General features: G+C 45.0%; 1 protein-coding gene across 1 annotated transcript in view; it reads left to right on the forward strand.

Moving 5' to 3' along the window:
- LOC144751986 (vomeronasal type-2 receptor 26-like) overlaps window positions 1–12,212 on the forward strand; it is a 70,135-nt gene extending 57,923 nt beyond the window's left edge. Inside the window, exon 3 of the mRNA XM_078639944.1 lies at window positions 11,311–12,212. Coding sequence (XP_078496070.1) covers window positions 11,311–12,212 — 902 coding nt within the window. The remainder of the gene's footprint in view (window positions 1–11,310) is intronic.
- Window positions 12,213–21,625: the final 9,413 nt, after the last annotated feature.

The following is a 21,625-nucleotide window of genomic DNA, read 5'->3' on the forward strand; positions in this document are numbered from 1 at the left end:
AGGGAGCCTACCCCTTGTCCTGTCCTCGCGCTGTGTGGCAGCGCCGAAAATCACCGCCGCAGCCCGGCGCTGTCTTGAGGAGATTTCCCCCCCCTTGCTGGGGTGTGCAACGTTGCGGCAGCCCCCGATGCCAGGAGGGGGCCGCCGAAGCTGAGAGAGGGCCGCGCTAGGCCCTGAAGCCGTTCCGGCCCGTGACACGTGACGAGGGGGCCAGGCTGCGTCATCGGCCCGCCCCCGCCGCGCACGGATTGGCCTGCGCGGCCGTGACCTCTGAAGGCCGCGCAGGGATTGGTGGTTGGCCGGGAAGGCCCGGAGAAGCTGAATTCAAGCCCCGGGTCCCCGTGAGGAAGGAGGGGGACCCGGGTGAAGAGTCGTTGCGGGGCCCCGTGATCGCGAGAGGGGAGCCCCGATTGAGATTGACCGGAGCAGGAGCCTACCCTGCCGGTCTATGCCCTGAGTGTGGGGCCGGGAGGATAGGCGGGGCCGGGGCACACTGTCGGTGCTAGCCCCGCCTCCCCAAGCAAAGCAGGGCACCACGAGAGCAGCGCGTCGCCTGCAGGGCTCCGTGTGGTGGAGGAGCCCTGCCATCACGCACAGGAGCCGGCCGGAGGAAGTCTGTATTCCTGCGGGGCTCCCAGCCAGTGAGGAGAGCCCTGCACACCGGCACAGTGGAGTCCTGGGCCCCCGTGAGAAAGGTGGGGCCCGGCTGTCATTCTGAGAGAGAGGAGGGGGCATCGAGGCACATTGCCGGTGCCTGCCCCCCTTCACGGAAAAGAGTCATGCAGGGGAAGAGGACCCCCGGAGTAGCCCGGTGAGTGGGGCTTTAATTAAACTGTGTGGGGAGTGAAGAGGGCAACGGGGCACAGGGTCGGTGCTCGCCCCCCTCTCCCCCGGGAGACATTGTAATTGAGCTAGTGGGCCCTAATTATACACCGGAGCCCCCGGGAGAAGTACTAGCAGGATTGCCAGGCCTCTGAGCTGGGCCATGACATTAGTAATCCCTGCCTGGGGTGACGAGGTGAATGCCAGCTAGTGTAGGGCTTGGGATTTGTGTTAGTGTGGCAAGGCCTAAGGGCACACCCCCATATAGGTTGGCTTGAGTGAGCTGGGAGGGAACAGATGCCTAGGGAACCTTCATTAAACGGTGCACCAGTGTGGAGGATTAGGCTCATGCTCATGGGTTAATGCCTAACATCGCTCTATAATGTGTAGGCTTAATGTTCATGCAGGGGATTGGCTGTTGTGTACACCCTGCTGTTTATGTTTATAGTGATGCCACCGTTCTGCCTGATGTTCCCTGAAATGTTAGGCCTGACATCTAATCTATATGTCTATACTCTGAGGAGGGTTTGCCCTAGGTTGAGGTTCATAGGCCTAAAGTCAGGCCCATGTTAAATGCATAAATGCCTTGTTGGCCTGATGAGTTATTCTAGGCCCCTGTTCAGGGCCCTTGATAATGAGCCAGCCAGGTTGATTCATGACAGGTGCTCCTGTCTAATATTAGATGTGCTGTGATGCTCTGTTTTCTTTTACAGGGGTGGGTTGGCGTGATTGTGCATGATATATATACCTATGCTAATGTGGTATTCTGCATTTACAACCCCCTAAGGATGAGAGCCTGAGTTGGCCCCGCCAGATTGGCTCCAGGGCTAATGTTTATTTAACCATCCCTTTTTCCTTGCAGCATGGACTTATGGACTCATCCCTTTTGTCCCATGTAAATAAGTCCCCATGATGTACTTGGCTCTGGCGCCAGTTGGCGCCTTGATGTGACTACCACTATTCTATTTCTTTTTACCTTGCAGGTTGGAGATAACACTAAACTTATTCTTTTCCAACCAAAGGTGGTGTCGTGACTCTTTTGTGGTGTGATTGGTGTGTCGTCTGTGGGTACTGTGTGAATGCTTCACATGTCCTCGAAGTTTGGCCTGCCCGCTTGATGCCATGCTACCCCCTTTGAGACGTGGGCAACCCCCATTTCCAACAACTTTGAAGAAGGTTAACAAACTGTATGATGATATGGCAAATAGGGTCACTGAGGTTGAAGAGAGAACAGGAAGATTGGAGGATGACGTGGGAGCTTGGCAGGAGTTTAAAATTAACCAGGAAAAGGTGACCGACGATTTGCTCTGGAAGATGGAGAAGTTCGAAAACCATCAGCGGCGGAACAACATTCGCCTCCTGGGTGTGGAAGAAGGGACAGAGGGGCAGAATATTCTGCAATTTGATGTAAACATGCTTCGAGGGGCTCTCCCGGAAACAGACTGGCAATGGGAGAGGGAGGTACAACGGGCCCACAGGTTCCCCTTTACAATCAAGAAAGGACGGGGTGGAGGGGGCCAGGCAGGTAAACCACCTCTCCCTAGAGCAATTTTGATATATGTTGGGAATTATCTTCTTAGAGAAGAGCTCATGGAGAAAGCAAGGCCAGATAGCAGACGGTCATTTGAGAGTACCTCCTTTTTTGCCAGGCCAGACTTTTGCCATGTCACCGTTGAGAGGAGGTGGAGGCTGAGGCAGCTTATCAAGCCATTTCAGTCATTGGGTTCTGAGGCTTATCTGTTATTTCCTGCAAGGTTAAAGGTGGTTACAAGAGGGAGAGTATTAATGTTTTGGTCGGAAGTAAAGCTCAGCAGTTTTTGGAGCAATTAAATTCGCAGAAGGGAGGCTAAAAAGAGTGGTGCTTGGGCTAAAGTGACTAGGGACATGGTTAAGGACGGCAATGTTTTTGTATTTTAATGGGGGGAGCACAGGGGATCACAACAAATTGGGGTGGGGGTAGAGAGGGAGGTTTGCGACTTCCACATACTGTAGCAACCACACATAGATCTCCCTGACCTATTTGCCCGTAGAGGGGGGGAGGGGGTTGGGACAGGAAGGGGGGGTAGGGAGGGGCAGGGGGGTTTAGGGGGTCAAGGAGGGAAGAAATGGCGGAGAAGAATTGGTTTGCACTGGTCGGTACAGCACAGAGGAGGACAGAGTAACGTACAAGCAAAACAGCTAATACAGTACTTGGTCATGAAAACACAACATATGCAATCAAGTAACGGTCTCAACTTGAGAAATAGAATGTGGGGGTGGTTAATATCATGTACAGAAGGGTTTTCAGTCCATGGGGAAATGTTTGAGATTCATAAATGAGTGGTAGGATTGCCACCATAAATGTTTGTGGTCTTAATGATGTAATTAAAAGACTCAGGGTGGCGGCACTGTTGAGAATGCTGCGACTGGATTTAGTATGCTTGCAAGAAACGCATATAGAGGCATCAAAAAGCTATCTCTTGGGACAGCTGGGATTTGCTCTTCTTGCAAATTCTAAGCAAGGATCTAGGAATAGGGGAGTGGCAATCCTGGGTAGAACTGGGGACGTGGCCGTGATTAGGAAAAAGGAGGATCAGTGGGGGCGGTGGGGGATCCTAGAATTAACCTTTAAAGGCGGGAAATGTACCCTTGTTACGATCTGTGGTTCAACGGAGGATGATCCTCTGAGCTTCCAATATTTGGATACGGAGTTGGCGCATTGGACAGAGCCAATAGTAATCTGTGGGGATTTTAATATACATGATCCTAAAAGCACATTTTCACAGGTGGGAGGTTGTTATCTAGGTAGGAAAAGGAGAACGTATAGAGCACTATCTGATTTGGTCATACATAACTCTCTGATCGACCATTGGATCAAGATTTACCCAAGTAGAGATGGTAGTACATTTTAATCTGTCCCCCATAGAGTGATGGTCAGGCTAGATTATTTTTTGATTTCTGGGTCCTCGCTGAGGGGGGCACTGATGGAAAAACACCCCCGCATGGTATCAGATCATAGCCCCTTAGTTCTAATTATCGAAATAGGTCAGGACCGGAGGAAGGAAAGGCAATGGACTTTTGAGAGAGCTTTGCTTAAGAATTAGGGATATAGGGAGTACATGGAAGGCTGGATTAGAAGCTTTTGGGATATTAATAGAGGAACAGCTGCTCCAGGGGTGGTCTGGGAGGCATTTAAGGCCACAGTGCGGGGGGAAACTTTGAGCTATGTACTCTCAGCGCAGAAAAGGGAAAAAGGCAGAATAGAGGAAATTAATAAAAAGCTGATGGAAGCTGAAGAGGAATTGGTGGTAGCCATCCGGCAGCGGCTGTCGCTAGAAATACACTTACTTAGAATTGTCTCCCTTAAGGCAGCAACCACAGAGCATAAATCTAAGAAGGCAGGGGAGAATTATTTAATTAGGAAGGAAGGGGCATACGAGTTCAGTGAGAAGGTGGGCCATCTGTTGGCGGTTCGAACTAGGAAGAGGCTGGCAGCATCAGATATTTCGGAGATCATAGATAGAGAAGGAGATAGTATTGTAGGGGTAGAAGGAGTGAGGGAAGTTTTTAGGCAGTTCTATGCATCCCTATACCAGGAGGGCAGTGGGGGAGAGCCACGAGAGATTGAGGGGTGTTACACCGTCACTTATTGCCGCGGAAAGTAATGAGGAGCTGGAAGCAACTTTTCAGGTGGAGGAATTTTTAAGTGCATTAAGTACTCTACCCTCGGGTAAAGCTGCCGGCCCTGACCAACTGCCGGTGGAATTTTATAAAACATTCCAGGGAGTTTTAGGCACAGATATGTTTATTATGATGAGGCAAGCACAACTTGGGGAAGCAATTCCTGATTCATGGGGTGGAGCAGATATAGTTGTGATCCTTAAGAAAGGGAAACCACCAAATCAGCCAGGCTCTTACAGACCGATTACCCTTATGAATGCTGATGTCAAAGTCTATTCGAAAATGCTGGCCAAGAGACTTGCAGGGATTATTGAGAGCTTAGTAATCTGCTCACAGCATGGGTTCATACCAGGTAAAGGGACTAGGCAACACACCAGGCAGGTGATTACAATGTTTGATGCGGCAGGTATCCTGGGAGACCCTATGGCGGCACTATTTCTTGACGCCGAGAAGGCATTCGATATGGTCTCATGGGAATATCTATGGTGTACCCTAAGGTGGAGCGGAATAGGGGAACGGTTTATTAAAGCAATGCAGACTTTATATAAGAATCCATCAGCTAGAATTAGGGTCAATAGGGGGTATTCAGCAGCAGTCAAAATAGAAAGAGGAACTAGACAAGGTTGCCCATCATCCCCTCTTCTATTTGCATTATATTTAGATCCCTTTTTGCGCAAGTTGGAAGGGAATCAAGGGATTCCCAGAATGAGCCTGAATGGTTGCGAAGCAAAAACACTGGCTTATGCAGACGACGTAGCCATTTTAACATGTAGTCCGGAGGGCACTATTAGGGAGATGGAGGCTCAGAATTTCGGCCAAGTTTCTGGTTACAGTCTGAATAAATCTAAGACCCAGATAATCTGTAATCAGCATGTACAAGGGGGCAGAGACCCAAGAGTCATAGAGTCGGCAGTATACTTGGGGGTGGCAATATCGGCTGATGTGGAAATTGTCGTGCAGAATAACATGGTTCCCTTGATGGTTAGTGTAAAATCGGATTTGGAACGGTTGAATAACCTCCATCTTTCTTTAATGGGGTGCACGAACATAATTAAGATGCTTATATTGCCTACATTTTTGTATCACTTTAGGGCAATCCCTCTTTTCTTCGAAGCAAGATGGTTCAATACACTGGAAGGTATTCTTAATAGATTCATTTGGGTGCAGGGCAAAACTCGTAGGGCATATAGGTACATGACACTACCAAGAGAAAGAGGTGGATGGGGGGCACCGGATTTTAGATTATATTATTGGGCTTCTGCAATCCAGTATCTGCAAGGGCTGATAGGAGGGGGGGTTTAGATCAAAGAATAACAGACTGTTCCTCTAGAATTTATGCTGCTGTCCTGGGAGAGGATGTGGAAAACTGCTTTTTAACATGCGTAGAGTATGGATACTATAAAAGAACCAGGTTTAAGACAGTCGAGGTGGGTATTAAGGTATGGAGTGCTTTTATGAAAAAGTTGGGCATATGGAGATTTAACCGGTATACAAGGTTGTTTAAAAATAGATCTTTTCCAACTGAGGTATTTGGGGACATGACAATGGAAAGGTGGGCGGCAAAGGGGATTGTTCAGTTAGGAGATGTTAGGAATTCGGAAGGTTTTGTATTATTTTCAGATTTGAGGGATAGGTTCGGATTGGATAGGCAGGATTTTTTTAAGTACCTGCAGATAAGGAGTTTTCTAGGGAGTAAGCAGGGGGGGCAGGTGGGGTTTAACAGTATTGAGATCATAGAGAAAATAAGGTTGGGGGGGATCGCGCGATACGAAGTTTCTATGCCAGTTTCTTAGACACAAAGCAGGATGATATGGATAAGTATAGTGATAAATGGGCAGGGAAACTGGAGGGCGAGATAGGGTGGTTTCAGGACTCATTGGAGTTAGGACGGACAGTTCTCTGCTCTGCGTCATTGCAGTCCAACACTATAAAACCCTTTATTCACTGTACTATACCCCGGCCAGGATAGCGAGTTGGGGTGGGACTACAGGCATTACCTGCCCGTGCTGCAATTCAGTAGAAGCAGACATAATACCTATGTTCGCAATATGTTGACAGCTGCACACACTTTTAAGGGAAATAGAGAATTTCTTTGAGGACTCCCTAAGCATTAAGATAAGTCTTAGACCCGTACACATATTGCTAGGAGTAGTCCCTGAAGATGGTATCCCGCAGGGAGATTTAATTTTTGTTGCCTTGGCAGTGTATAGGCTTTGCATCGCCAGGGTTTGGTTGGATAAGATCCCCCAGGTTTGCAAACATGGTTGTCTAATCTGTTGGCCACATATAATTTAGAAAAACCCATCTATGCAAGGAAAGGCAGGAAAGGAAGGCAGTTGGGGTTACGAATTTGGGAACCTATTAGTAAATGGAGAGCGGGGTTGGGGTAGTTATGATGATTTCGGTAATTTCTGGGTAATGTTTCGGAAATGTTTGTAAGTAGGATTATGCATGAGGCACTGGGACTGTATGTATGTTTGTAAATTTACTTATTGGAATCAGAGATGAAGTACTGTTATGTTTATGTTTTTGTTTATGCTTATCAATTTATGGTTTTGAAAACTGTGGCGCTCTGTCTAAATTATGTGCTGAATGGAAAATAATAAATATATATAAACAAAAAAGAAATATTATGATCAGCATTGTTACAATTCCATAAAACACAAAAGGAGAAATCGTATTACAATGATGGTGAAAACAGGTCGTATATTGCTTATTGTATTGCCCTCCCTATCTAGGAACTATGTTTTATAAAATATAGAAGGTCTCTTAGGCTTGTGTGGGGGACCCCATACCTCTAAGATCAGCAGAAGTGAATCAAATCAGGATCTGTAAAAGGTCTCTGTCTTTCTGGAAATGGAATCCTTCCAAGTGCCTGAAATCATGCATGCAGTGCAATATTAAAGGCACCAGAATCTCCACTGGCTTGCAGTTGCATGTATGTTATGTCTAAAACGTGAGCTGATCAGCCCAAACAACAGCTACCTTGTCATGATAACCTTCGAGGCTTTAGAACTCACTGTGCAGACTAGGGTCGCAATGTAAGCCTAGGGATATTGAAAACAAGCCTTTCTCATGTGAAGTAATTCACGCAGCCTAACTTACAACAACAGCTATATGCAGTGTCGTGTGCAAAAGCAGCAAAAGGTAAAATGGCGTTTAAACTTCTAATAATCCGATGCTAACATAGCAATGTGTGCAAACGAGGCTCAGCCTTCACTACAGAGGTGAGTTTTTAAGTACACAAAGAAGTAAGTATATAAAGTATATTCCAAAGTATATACGAGACGTCTGGAAAACTCGACCTATCGAGAAGCCCAAGGGGCTGGTAACAAATTTTCTGGACTTCCCACTGATACTTATGTAAGGTGCCTCCCCAACAGAATTTCCCACATGCATGACGTGCAATTGACGGGTTACATGTGGGGATACACGTGGCAGGTATGATATTGGACATGCAAGGTATGAGATGCACAGGTTCAAGCCATCCCAAGCACTAAAATAATCGAACAGATGATACTCATCGCAAATATGTGGTAATTGAAAACCAACACCCACTATAATAACAGTTCTGTAAATATTATTTAGGTGACATAAGTTATATACTAAAAGGTTTTTACTATGAACATTCTGGCATGCTATTACATAAATAAAAGAATGTTGAGAAGCATGCACATGTGTGCACAAGGATGTAGTCCTGCGTCCTGATACATATGACCACACTGCCAAGCCTTTCTCTCTTCAATCCAACCCATATTGTTGGAAAAGCAATGGTGGTCTAAATATCTGTCAACAATTATTTTACATTTACTATAAAGGGACTTACATTTGGTTGTTTGTCTGTAATGGCATGTTCTCCTTCAAAATCTTTTTGATTTCTGCAAAAGTACTCTGATTGTTGTCCTATGTATAAGACTGCCTAGTCATGATATCATCATTTGAAGTGGTCTTCTGCCATTAATGGCTCAATTGTGTTTTATGCAGACCTGTGTTTGAATGTGTTAGCATGTTCAAGTCAAACCTATTGCCAGAGGCAATGCTTGTTTTTTATTACAGATGATTGCTGTGTTTTATGAAGCTTTGACCAGTTAACTGATGTCCGTACATTGTCTCAGAGGAATTCAGTTATGATACCTATATGAAGGGTGGTTCTAATCTATTATTTTTTAGGTATCGCCAAAACAGCGCATACATTGCCTCTTACTACACCTTTTGTTACCTCACCGGTGGCTTAGAGGCAACCCTTTAATTCCATTGGTTGGCTCCAATGTCCCTCTCAAGTGCTTGCTTCTTATTCGTCAGCTTCCGTAGGCTTCCTTCCTCTTTGTGTGTTTTTCCCTTCCCTGGAACATGTACGCATTACTTGAGTTGTTCCCCTGCTCATTTTTCAGGTGCTACTTGTATCTTTTGTTAATGAACTTTCAAAGAGTGCCTGTGTTTTTCAGCTGTCTCCCAATTGTACTTCACCCCCTCTGTTTTCCTCCTCCCTGCTCATTGTGTCCACTCTCCTTCGATTGTCCATGTGCTTACTTCACCCAACACTCAAACCTCCATTGTCTGTATGCCTGCCTCCAGCACCTCCCAACCTCTGCTACCTTTGTGCTGGGCCAATCCCCGCCAGACTACTCTCTGTTGTAAGGGAGCTTGACCACATCCCCTCCCAACCACCCTCTGTTGTCTATCTGCTTGCTGCCAACTCCTCTTTCCCACCCACAATTGTCTGTGTACTTGACCCAGGACCTCCTGCCTAGCCATCATTCCAAACTATTGTGGCCTAAATTTCATCTGGCAAAAATATTATTTTACAAAATACTACCCTCTCCAAGTCTTTGTTCTTGGAGTTAACCTGAGTCTGGAATTACTGCCAGGAGCAACAGGCCCTGCCTCTACTCACAGGCGACTGTCAAGTCTTCAAGTAGAATTCCTGTTCTTGACAATGCAAGCACTGGAAGCTTTGCCTTGACACATGTTCAGTAAGACACAGATCATAACAAATACTTTACTTTTTCACTCTTAGCCATTAACCCTCAGGCGATGTCGCCATGTGTCAAAATAAACAAGCATCGCCAAAGTCAATAGTTCTCACCTAGTAAACCAATTGGCTTTGCCAATCATTTTTGGCTATGCTGTGTAGAAAGAGCACTGCTCTGGAGAAGTGTGGCTCAATGGTTAGAGCGGTAGACCCTGATGCAGAGGTCTACCCCGGAACCAGGGTTCAATTCCCCGCCTCGGCGGGTCTTGGGCTCAAAAATTCCACGGACCTGATAATTCTCGACTCGATGCCTATTCCAATCATGGAGTCCCACTCTGCAACTCTGGGCAATAGCTTGCTTAATCTCCACAACGGCCCCCACAACGCTAAGTAGACCTTGGGGGTGCCCAGGAGTGGACACCTCACAGGGAAAGCCAGGATGGGTTCCACAGCGGTATTCATACATGCGCCTTGAGACCCTTGCGGGTGAGTAGTGCGCAATACAAGTATCTATTTACAATTTTATGCAGCATGGCCATAAAGAAAAAGTTTGTTTATGGGCCTGTCACATAATCTTTTTGGTTCATCCACATGTTTAAAAAAAATGCATGCATCTTTAAAATTGTGTTGGTGTTGATGTTTTTATTTACCTGGCCGAGATGGCTCATTACATGGGAAAAGGAACACAACAATACTGTTTTAATGTACAGCACAAAAGCGCTTAACCAAATAAAAATGATGACTAGGTTGTGGGAGTGGGTTTGGAGAGGTTTGGGAGACAAGTATCATGTTCGGAGGGAGGAGAATCAACGTGAAAGAAAGAGAGTAAAATGGACGACAGAGGGCATAACGACTGTCAAGGTTCACATGACAAGTTCATGTGGGGGATAGAAACCCATTGGTGAGTTAGAGTACCATGGAGGGGTGGGAGAAGAGCATACAGGGGAGATACCTGGAAAACACATGCACCTTCAATTAGTCCCAAAACAAAATAGAAAAAAGTAGGCTCCTAAAAACAAGGCGAAAAAGTGACCCAATCAAAGAGATGCTAAAGAGGCTATTCCCCATGGAAGGAACAAATACAGGAAGAAGCAGGCAAAAGAGATTGATAGAAAAGCCAATTAATGGAAAGCAATGGTTGGTCTGCAAATCCCAGTCTGTTCTTGTTAAGTTCATAATATATGTTTCGGAACTGGATAGCTTGCATAGTCTGATAGGCTCAACCTAGGAGTAAGAAAAAGGTTTACTGAAAGCAAACAGGAGGTTTGAGTCACTGTGTCAGAAAGCATAATGAAGGCAGTAAAGCAATACCCAGAGATCTAACAGGCTTTGTGTAGCCTATAGAAGGGGTGCAGGGAAAGGTATGAGGGAAACCTGGGTACATCCATTCATCACAACAGAGCACCAAAGGGAATTTTCATTAGGTGTGGTACGTTATTATGGATTAGGAATATTTTCCACCTTACTAATGCACGTCTGTACTAAAGCTTGAATTATTATTGTGCTCATTACATTTTATAAAAAATGTATGGTCTGAGATAACATATAATATTGACTTGTGGATATATATTTTTGCAGTCAATTACTCAGTTTTGGCCAGGAACCATTTCACATAAATTCACCGTAACAGCATGTCTTGTATCTCTATGTTTCTCCAGCCTGTGCTTCCTTTTTAAAGTAACTTTAATTAGGGGGGATAATGAGACATCTTTCTTTCTCCCCGAAGGAAACAGATGCAAAGGCAACTAAAGGGTGATCCTTTGGGTCACAAAAGCTGCAGTTTCTCCCTAAGATCCATTTGAGACTTCCTAAGTACAGAGATTGTAATCAGTAACCACCTCTCTTCTTTTCCTCAGATTCCCCTGACTGCTGGCCTTGTCCTGAAGACCGTTGGCCCAATGAAGAGCGAACCCGATGTGATATCACAACTCTCCAGTTCCTCTCCCTTGAGGAGCCTTTGGGAATCACACTCTCATGCCTCACAAGCCTCCTCTTCCTAATCACTCTGTTTGTTCTGTGTATCTTCAAGAAGTACCAGGACACACCAATTGTCAAAGCAAACAATCGAGAGCTCAGCTACGTGCTTCTCATCGCCCTCATGCTCTGCTTCCTCTCTCCCTTCACCTTCATTGGTCATCCCATGAGGGCCACCTGCATGATCCGCCAAAACTCATTTGGAATCATCTTTTCTATCAGCATTTCCACCATTCTGGCGAAGACCATCACTGTGATTATAGCGTTCAATGCTCGCGATCCCACCAGCTGTTCCTCGGGGTGGCTTGGGACCAGAATGCCCAGTGCAGTGGTCCTTCTGTGTTCATTTGCTCCAGTCCTGATTTGCACAATCTGGCTGCTCCTTGACCCTCCGTACCCAGTGAAGATACAGATACAGGACACCACCATCATCCAGTGTGAAAAGGGATCTGTCCTCTTCTTCTATCTGATGTTGGGATATCTGGGCTTGTTGGCCACTGTCAGCTTTGTGGTTGCATTTTATGCCCGTAATTTGCCTCAGAGTTTTAACGAGGCCAAGTTCCTCACCTTCAGTATGCTTGTGTTTCTGGCCGTCTGGATCTCTTTCATACCCGCGTATCTCAGCACCAATGGAAAGTATTTGGTGGCCGTGGAGATCTTCGCCATCTTGTCATCGAGTGCAGGACTATTGGGTTGTATCTTTATTCCTAAATGTTACATCATCATTTGGAGGACGGATATGAATACAAAACAGTACTTAATGCAAAGGCCTATTACGAAATGAAAATAAAAATCTGCAATTGATGTATAACACATTATATTTGTACAACCTCTCTTGTTGGCATGTCTGCAGCAGATAAGACCAACATGGCAGTTCTTCCCCTTTTTGTTGAATTTATATGTGTTGGCTTTAGGACTCTGTGCACTTTACTCCTCTTCTAAACAGTGCTAAAATGTGAGTGCTCTCTCATTACTTGGTAACATCGGCTCATCCACATATGGCATTTTTAATTTACCTATAAGTCCCTAGTAATAAGTACTGCTTGTGCCCAGGACATTTAAATGAAATGTTACTAGTGATCCTAGAGCACTGATTGTGGGCCCCAATTATGTACCCTTTTAACCCCTTCCATGCTGATGACGGCCCCCAGGCGGCATGCATCACAGTGCTCGTGTGCTGATGACGGCTGGGGCCGTCATGAACCCGCCCACTCATTAAAAGTGCCGCACAGGCGCAGAATCGCGGACGCCCCCAAGGGGTTAAACATGTCTTAGGTGTGCCACTGCATAGCCTGTGTGTACATTTATAGACTACCGTGTAGACCTGGCAAATTAAATCCCTTAGCAAACACACAAAAATGATGGATGGAGCGCTGAAACTTTACAGGCACTCACTCCGAGTCACTATTAGATTGGGGTTGAGTCCATCATTGTTCTTTTGCTCACTTTGCCAACCCAGTTTAAACCCAGCTATATGCAAATCAGTCTTGACCCTGTTCCTCATGGATACAGTCCAGGCCAAACTGCCAAGCCAAGTTCCCCAGACCAGAAACAACCATTGTTGGACCGGTTCTGGGGTAGCACCACTCATCGGCCAGGCTAGCTTGAATCCATTGGCAAAGTAAGCAAGTGTTTGCTAAGTTAAACCTCTTGCCAGGACAAACCTTCCTTTTTGATGCATGTAGGTCACCCTTAAGGCTGGTCCTAGAAAGCCAAGAGGGCAGGGTTAAATGTATTTAGAAATCTGTACATGTACCATTAAGATTTACATTTCCTGGTAGTGAAAACTCTTAAATTAATATTTCACGACAGCAAAGTCTATATCTCCGATGGGATAACTTTGGGATTACCTTATTACATTGTATAAGTTCAACTTCTAAGTGGGGATATATACCCGGTTCATGTTTGTTGTCTCTGGAATCTAAATTTAAAATGCTAACTTATGGTGAAGTTGGATTTTGAATTACAATTCTGAAAATGCCACTTTTAGATAGTTAGCATGTTCTTGCCTTAGCCATTTGGTGCCTGCAGCCTGTTTCGATCACATTACTTTGTTTAGTTGGCAGCTCGGCTTTGTGCATTCCACCCAGACTGCCACACACAATGGGAGTGACTAGGATGGCTATCATAACAGGATGGGAGGAAGGAGCTAGACCTAGCCTCACTTACACCTGAATAGGCTGTGTCCTGTTCCCACACAAATGGCTGACTATCCCCTGTAGTTAGTCTGTAGCCAGAGCTGACATGACAGGGCATCCTTCCACACCAAAGGCTTGTCTTTGAAGTCTCTCTCACTACTGGGTATAATATCGGACCTCAGACACTACCACTTCAGAACACTTCTTGACCTATGGATACTCAGGAATAAGAACTGCTGTGCTGTTGAAAAGTCTGCCAAGCAGCTGGACTGCTACTCTGCTCAACTCCTGCTTTGCTGTGTTGACGTGCAGCATGCTGCCCTCTTGCCTGGTAGAGAAGGACTGGACATGCATCTCTTAAACATAGAACCAAGAGTGACTCCAAGGGCTTGTTGGCTGTCTCGTGATCTTAGGTGTGACCAGCAGAACCAACATATCTTATCTTCTGGGAGGTGCACCCACAAACAGAACCATGTATTGCTGCTGCATACATCAAGCCCTGCACAGGAGGTCTACATCACCCTGGCAGCTTCAGAACCAAAGCATTACTAACAGCATGGCAGCTCAACAATGACATCCGACTCCTCACCGCAGCCCAGCAGCCCCGCAGCCACGCAGCCCCGTAGCTCAATGTAACTGAAGCCTCACCTCAGCTGTTTGCCACATCAGTGATGCCCAGACTTTGCACTGGAAGTTCCAGCGAAGGCATACTCAACAACGACACACAGCATCTCGCACCGCAGCATCGCCACATCTCAGAATGGACACATCACTTCGACTATCCAATGCTTCCTGCCTCAGTCCCACTCAACTCGCCACAACTATGATTTAAGATACTTTGTTCAGCAGGCCTAACCTAATCCCATCACCAGCCCATGCTCCACTGAGGTTGATCTGAACTTGTGACTTTGTCCCGGTCCCGAGGATCTAGATATCCCTTGTTACTGCTAACCTCAACATTATAAATTCTGTATTTCCATTTCTCCTTATTGGATTTTTGTAACCTTTGGTCTTGCTTTAATTATTAAAATCAAATCTGCTGTATTTTCCTAAACCTGGTGAGTAATCTCTTTGTGTGCAGAGTTCACTGTTCTCACTGTTTGAATTGTTTCACTAGTGCTTTACACATTGCCTTCACGTTAAACCTGGCTGCTCTGTGTCAAGAACGAGAGGGGAGCACAGGTTAATTAGGGGATTGCTTGTGCCTTACCCTGACTAGGACTGTGGTTGCTGCTTGACCAGGACTCACACTCTAGTTAAACAACAATGTCTAACAACTGCATTCACTCAATGAAATGGTGTTTAACCTCATGTTTACAAATGTCAGCTTTACTAAGGACTTTCATCATTCTAAGGTTGTCAACATTGCTATGTTACATGCTGTGTAAACAATATTTTATTTCAGAGCTGAATGAAGAAATATGAGGTACATTTTTCTATAAAGAAAGGACTTTTTATAAGATAATGAAAACATTTAAATGTGCCCCTCATATACATGTGAGATGTTTAGTGTGTTCAAAATATAAAGTTTTAAGTTGATTATTAAAGATTGGTTAAACAGATAAAAATGTTCAAGAAACTGAACAATTTTGAAAACAACCATTAGAGCCAAATCACAGTGCTGAAACTATGCTGTGTTTTTCTTTTCTGCACCTTCCCTTTGTGAGGCTAACATGTGCCAATCAATTAATTAAAAGTGACAATGGATATATGAAGTGCACACTTTTTTCTTGTTGCTCTTTTCTACAAATGTAATAAGCTTGTGTAAATATATTAGTGGTGTTTCAACAGATCTAAGTATTTAGTTTCAAAATCATCACTATGAAAGAGCAAATTTTGATGGCTGTGTGTTTCATATTGTTTTTCCTTTCAAAATAACTCTGTCTAATGGTATTAAGAAAATGCTAAGTTGGCCTCTCCCCACTCTCCCCCCATACAAACCTTCTGATTTATCTTACAGAAACAAAGAGCTAAGGATTTGTGTAGACCTTCACAGCCTGGGGAAGGAGACAGACACAATCAGATGGATCCATTCTCACTGAAGGCTGCTGGGGGACAATCAGGCTTTGCTGGTTGTCTGTCTCGTTAGTTGGTGTTCTTATCACATATGCATAGCAGCTCCTCTGGGCAGTAAAAACAATATTTCATTAGAGTGAACTACACTCATTATTGTTCAGATTGAACCACCTTTGAAACTCAGAATGGGATTTCTTTCTGCTAATGTCTCTAGATACAGCACATGAAGATGTCAGTGCTGTGTAGGTACATAGCACAGGTTAGAATGCCATTTGCTGTTTAACCAATATATGTAAACATGTTTGCTGCCTTTATGTTTAAATTATTTGATGTTACAATTCATATCATGGGCAACAATCTTAGTTGGATTGTTCCAACTCCTGTGCCTGGCTGCCAGCTCTTGAAGAAGCAATACAAGTCTTGGTGCTTGGTTGGATTCCAGTCTCACTCTGGAGCACCTGCAAACAGATTGACAGCAAGATGCTCTGGCGTTCTTAGACTTCTTACAAAGGTCTTAGATCTTTAACCCTTCTTGGCCAGAAGACCCATTGTCTCTCGTTTGGACTATGGAAATGTTCTTTATCTTGGCTCTGCTCGCTATGTCACGAAAAGGCTTAAGACCACTCAGAATGCCGCCGCCCGGCTTCTTATGAATCCTCCTTGGCACCAATCTACTAGGAAAGCATTGACAGTTCTTCAGTGGCACAGTGTGAACCCGCATATTGTTTTTAAGGCCCTATGCATTTTGCATAGTGCTTATCATAAGAGAGGTTCTACCCTGCTAGGATCGCTGACCTACCCATACATTCCCGGAAGGTCACTTAGATCAACCTCTGCCCAGTTGATTTAGGTTACAAAAGTGAGAAGAGGTCATTGGGGAGGCTGCTCCTTTTACTACCTGGACCCAAAACTCTAGAATTTCCTTCCCCCAGAGGTCCCCCCAGCTGTAAAATTAGTTGTCCTTTTATAAAGCCATGAAACGTGGCTTTTCACTTCTCGGGCTTTTATATATATATTTTTTACAGAGTTGTATATAGTGCAAACTTAACCTAAAGGTATTGGGTATCAAAGTGCCTTACATAGCACGAGTTGCGTTACATAAGGACACATTCATTTTTGTTAGGCACGGGGAGATTGCGTGATTTGCCCAGAATTACAGGATGTTCAGCATCATTGCCGATACTCAAAACTAGTTACCCAGATTTGAGGTCGGCCGCCCTAGCCGTTAGGCCAACTCCTCTCCCCTGGTCTGGTTTGTATGCTGGCTTAGTGAGCACTTGTTCTAGCACTGCAAGGCCTCCAGGTAGCTATGTGCCTTACAAGAACTGAAGAATAGAATAGAATGGGCACTAAATTAGGATTTTAAAATACATATTTTGAAATGCATACTCTATTTTCTAGTGATTCTTGAGTGTGTTATCCATTCATGAAAGAGGATTTGTGTTCCACTATCTGTCCCTTTCATGTCTCATGCAAATTGTTACCTGAAACATGTCTTGTGCAAACATTGCTCAGTAGGTTGTGTATGTGTGCAGTCCAACTGGTTTTATGATATGGTTTGGCACCGGGACCGAGTGTGTGGTGCCAGGGGGACTAGCAAAGTAAATCGTAGGCTTGATAAAATTCTGGTGAACGTGTACATGTATGCCCTTTCGTGGGACTTGGCTTATTGTAGTTTTGGTTGACACACTGAAGGGACCAGGTATTGCAATTAGCGGATATGTCCATTGAAATTTGATTAACAGTTTCAGCCACTACCATTTGTCACTGTTCTTTTTTGTTTTCTGCTGGTTCCAACTACCATGGAATGAAAAATGCATACATGATGTCAACTACACTGATAATTTCAAGGGTCTGCATGTGTAAGGATTTAAATTCTGCAGGGTAATTGGCAGGTGGTATAGCTATACAGGGTATGCAGGATATAGTCCATTTTTGCAGGCGTAGAAGCAGTAAGAACGTTTGAATCTTTACCAGTCAGGCAAATTGAGACATGCTTTTCATCATGTCTATAATGTAATAGTTGTCGTTTCCGATTGTGTTTTAGACTGGTGGGTGGCAGTGCATGTTTGACTCCAAAAATTAGAACCCTCAATCCAGACTAGCTTAGAACTAACATCTGATCATTCAGTTTCCTGTTGGTTTCCACCATATTTAGGTTGGGTATATTCTTTATTAGGTTAAAAAAACATAAAAGATGCAAAATATAAAGTCATACAATATATACCCATCTGATATCAATAGGTTGAATGTACAGCCCGCACCCACATATGTTAAAAGTGGCACACTGTTTCAATCAATAATGTTTACCATGACATCTAAGATAAAATCATTTAAAACCATAAACATTTCGGTTTCACCAGTGGACATAGTAAAGTCATGTTTTACAATTCATTGAAATTATGAATACAAAACAATATGCAGTAAGTGTACCTCCTGCGGTAACCAGTACTAAAAGGATTATATAAAAATTAATCAATGTTCCACTCCTGTAAAACTATATCATTCAAAAGAATCCCCACTTATCTACTGTGCGTAAAGAGACGCTTACCTAGGCCTCTACTCTAGGTATCCCTCAACATCTTGTTTGTAGTGCTTGTTTGGGACCTATGCAATGGATCAATGATAAAACATCAAATCTCATAATATCGAACTACTAATTTATTGAGACAACAATATCGTAAACAAAAATATCAACACACAATACACAAAATAGAAATAACACTAATACTGATCAAAATATATTGTTTAAATAAATCTCAATGACAAAAAAATCGATGACATGAATGTCAATCACATTAAAATAAAATGAAACCCATCAAAAATATTCATACAAACAATATCGACGGGGGGCAAGATGGCTACTGTTTGACACCGCGGAAGGCAGCGCTGACCTTCCTCTCCCCTCTGAGTGCCCCGCTGGAAATGGTGTGTAATGGTTAAAAGATATGCCACGCTTGCTCAGCTCCCATTATGCTATGCTGCCCTCTGAGCTCTAACAAAAGCTCACAGAGTTGGGCTCTAATGTCGGATTACCTGCTTCGCCGCTACAGTCCCTGTGGGAGGTCCCGCAGCAGCACACAGCTCCCGCTGCTCCCGATTCTCCTGCTGCTTCCGCTGCTCCCGATCCTCCCACTGCTCCCGATCCTCCCGCTGCTCCCACTGCTCCCGCTGCTCCCGATCCTCCTGCTGCTTCCGCTGCTCCCGATCCTCCCACTGCTCCCGATCCTCCCGCTGCTCCCACTGCTCCCGCTGCTCCCGATGCTCCCGCTGCTCCTGATCCTCCCTCTGCTCCTGCTGCTGCCGATCCTCCCGCTGCTCCTGATCCTCCCGCTGCTCCCGATCCTCCCGCTGCTCCCGATCCTCCCGATCCTCCCGCTGCTCCCAATCCTCCCGCTGCTCCCACTGCTCCCAATCCTCCCGCTGCTCCCGCAGCTGCCGCATCTGCTATCGCTGTTCACACAACGCATTATTCGATCCTTCCGACACTGGATTTGGCTGAAAATTGCACCAAAAATGATAAAGACTCTGAAAGAGCAAGGCGCTCTGAACAAGGATCAGAGAGAGGCGGCTGCTGGAGCTAAAGACAGGAAAAAACAGCTGAGAGAGCAACCAGGGGCTTTGGCCGTGGACTCTGACACACACCCTGGAGCAAACCAAAAGCAGACACGGCGCGGTGGGCCCAAAAAGAAAGATGAGGAGGGCAGAGTTTTTGATGTTTGTGTGACCGGTGGAACAAGACTCTGGACGGCAAATACTGGTGAGAGTGTTTTTTGCCAGCAGTCAGTAATGGAGGCATTTGAGATGGCAAGCATGACAGTGGCATCCCTTGGCAATCCAAGTTTACCTGCATATCCCCCTGCTTGTCCCCCTTCATCACCTACGCTGACTTTGTCCCTGGCATCCGATACTGTTCTACAAGCGGGTGATCTGGTTCAGGTTACAGGGAATAATGCTCTTATCACTACCACCCAGGTGCATTCTGGGACCGGTAGTTCCTCTTCCAAACTTTCGCCCCAGAGGAACACTGATTCTACTGTACTGGACTCAGAGCTTAATGAAATGAGGCTACCTGTTGTCGAAGGGGCAGAAGGGCCAGATGGACTGCATCTAACGTTGATATTGGAGGGAGAGAACCCTTCTACAATGTCCTGTGCGACGAGTGCCCATATTAACAGCAAGGGCAATGAAATAGTGATAAATAAGGGTGCAAGCAACATGGCAAGCAATACGGAACCACCTGAAATTGAGCCTGGGAACACAAGCAGCACCTCCTGCGAGCAGGACATCCAAGGGTCTGCCTCAATCTCGTTAAGTGCTCCTTTGCTTTTACCTGAAGTAGATATGTTTTTTTCATTAAATGATGACTCTGACTCTGATACATCTCAGATAATTGAGCAGGAATCATCACAGGAGAGTGTCTCTGGAGAGGAATCCCCGGCTACGCTGAAGCGGCATCAAAGCCAGTCTAAGATTTCTAGGCGGTGGACTAGGATAAAAGGCCGGTCTTCGGATTCAACTAGCAGATGACTTGAGTGGGACTACTCCGCTTCAACTCTGACAGCCTGCTCTGCTAGCGGGCCTGCAGGAGGCACAGGCAGAATTGACGTTGCTGGGAGTACACCACCACCTACGACACTGGAGCTACTGTATACAACTCTTAAACAGATGCAGGGTGAGGTCTGCCATGAGAGCAAGTGGTCGCAACTTGCTGCTAAGAAGCTCCAATGGGCTATTCACAAGACAAATAAGCTATGCTCTGACATGTCGAAGTGGATGACCCATGTAGAAGCATGAACTGTTACCGTGGAGGAGGAGGTTGAGAAATTGCATATATTTAAAGCTGCCCAGGAAAAACATTCACGGGATGTGGACTGGAAACTCGAGGATTTCGAGAACCGGCAGCGCCAAAATAATGTCCGGCTGCTAGGCCTTGAGGAAAATGTGGAAGGGGAGAAGGTTTTGGCCTTTGTCGTAAAGCTAATGAAAGCTGCTTTCCCAGATTTGGCCCATTGGAACTGGGAAATGGAAGTGCAGCGGGAACATCATTCCCCAATGTTTAGAAAAGCTCAGTCCAAAAATCAGGGAGAGCGACCCAGAGTGATATTGGTCTTCATTGGCAATTTTTTGCTTAGGCAGAAATTATAGATCGAGCCAGACCTGACTCAAAAAGAACAGTAGCGGGGTATACCTTCTTCGCTCGACCGGACTTTTGCCACAAAACAGTTGAGCGGAGATGGAGACTACGCTAGCTTATTACTCCATTTCAAGGAATGGGTTGTGATGCCTTTTTGCTTTTTCCTGCACGGCTCAAGGTTATACATAAGGGCAGGGTTTGAATGTTCTTCTCTGAGATAAAAGCCCAAAAGTTTCTTACGCAAATGTCTGAATCACGTGGGGTGAGGGCCTTGGCCAACGCAGTAGAAAGGGAAAATGGGAATGCAGGAAAGGACTGAAGTGCTCTCCTGGATGTCAAAAGTGCTTCCCCCAAACTAATAAATGGATAAATGTCTAAATGCTTAATACTTAGGTAATCTAGTATGGTTAGATACCAATCGGATAACAAATTCGTCTCGGCCACTTACGGCTTTGGATGCGGTAGAGTCTATTGCATCAGAGTTTGGTATACATAGTGGATACGGACTTAACAGATCCAAAACTCAAATAATTAAGAATCGGTTTGTTGATTATGAGGATTCCCGTGTCATGGAATCAGCAATATATTTAGGCATAAGGGTTACCTCTTACTTAGATAAGTTGGTTGCTAAAAATATAAAACCTGTAATTCGGAAGGCGAGGCTGGACTTTGATCAGCTAAATAATCTTCATCTTTCTTTGATTGTACTCTGTAATGTCATTAAGATGATGTTTTTACCAAGATCCTTTATTTGTTCAGGGCAATCCCTTTGGAATTTCAAAAATCTTGGTTTATTACTTTGGAGGGTTTATTGAATCGGTTTATTTGGGCACATGGTAAAACCAGGAGGGCCTTAGATTTATGTCATTACCACGGGAAAAGGGCGCTTCGCAGTTCCTGATTTCC

This window comes from Lissotriton helveticus, chromosome 4_2 (genome assembly GCF_964261635.1).
Source record: "Lissotriton helveticus chromosome 4_2, aLisHel1.1, whole genome shotgun sequence".
NCBI classification, from domain to species: domain Eukaryota; kingdom Metazoa; phylum Chordata; class Amphibia; order Caudata; family Salamandridae; genus Lissotriton; species Lissotriton helveticus.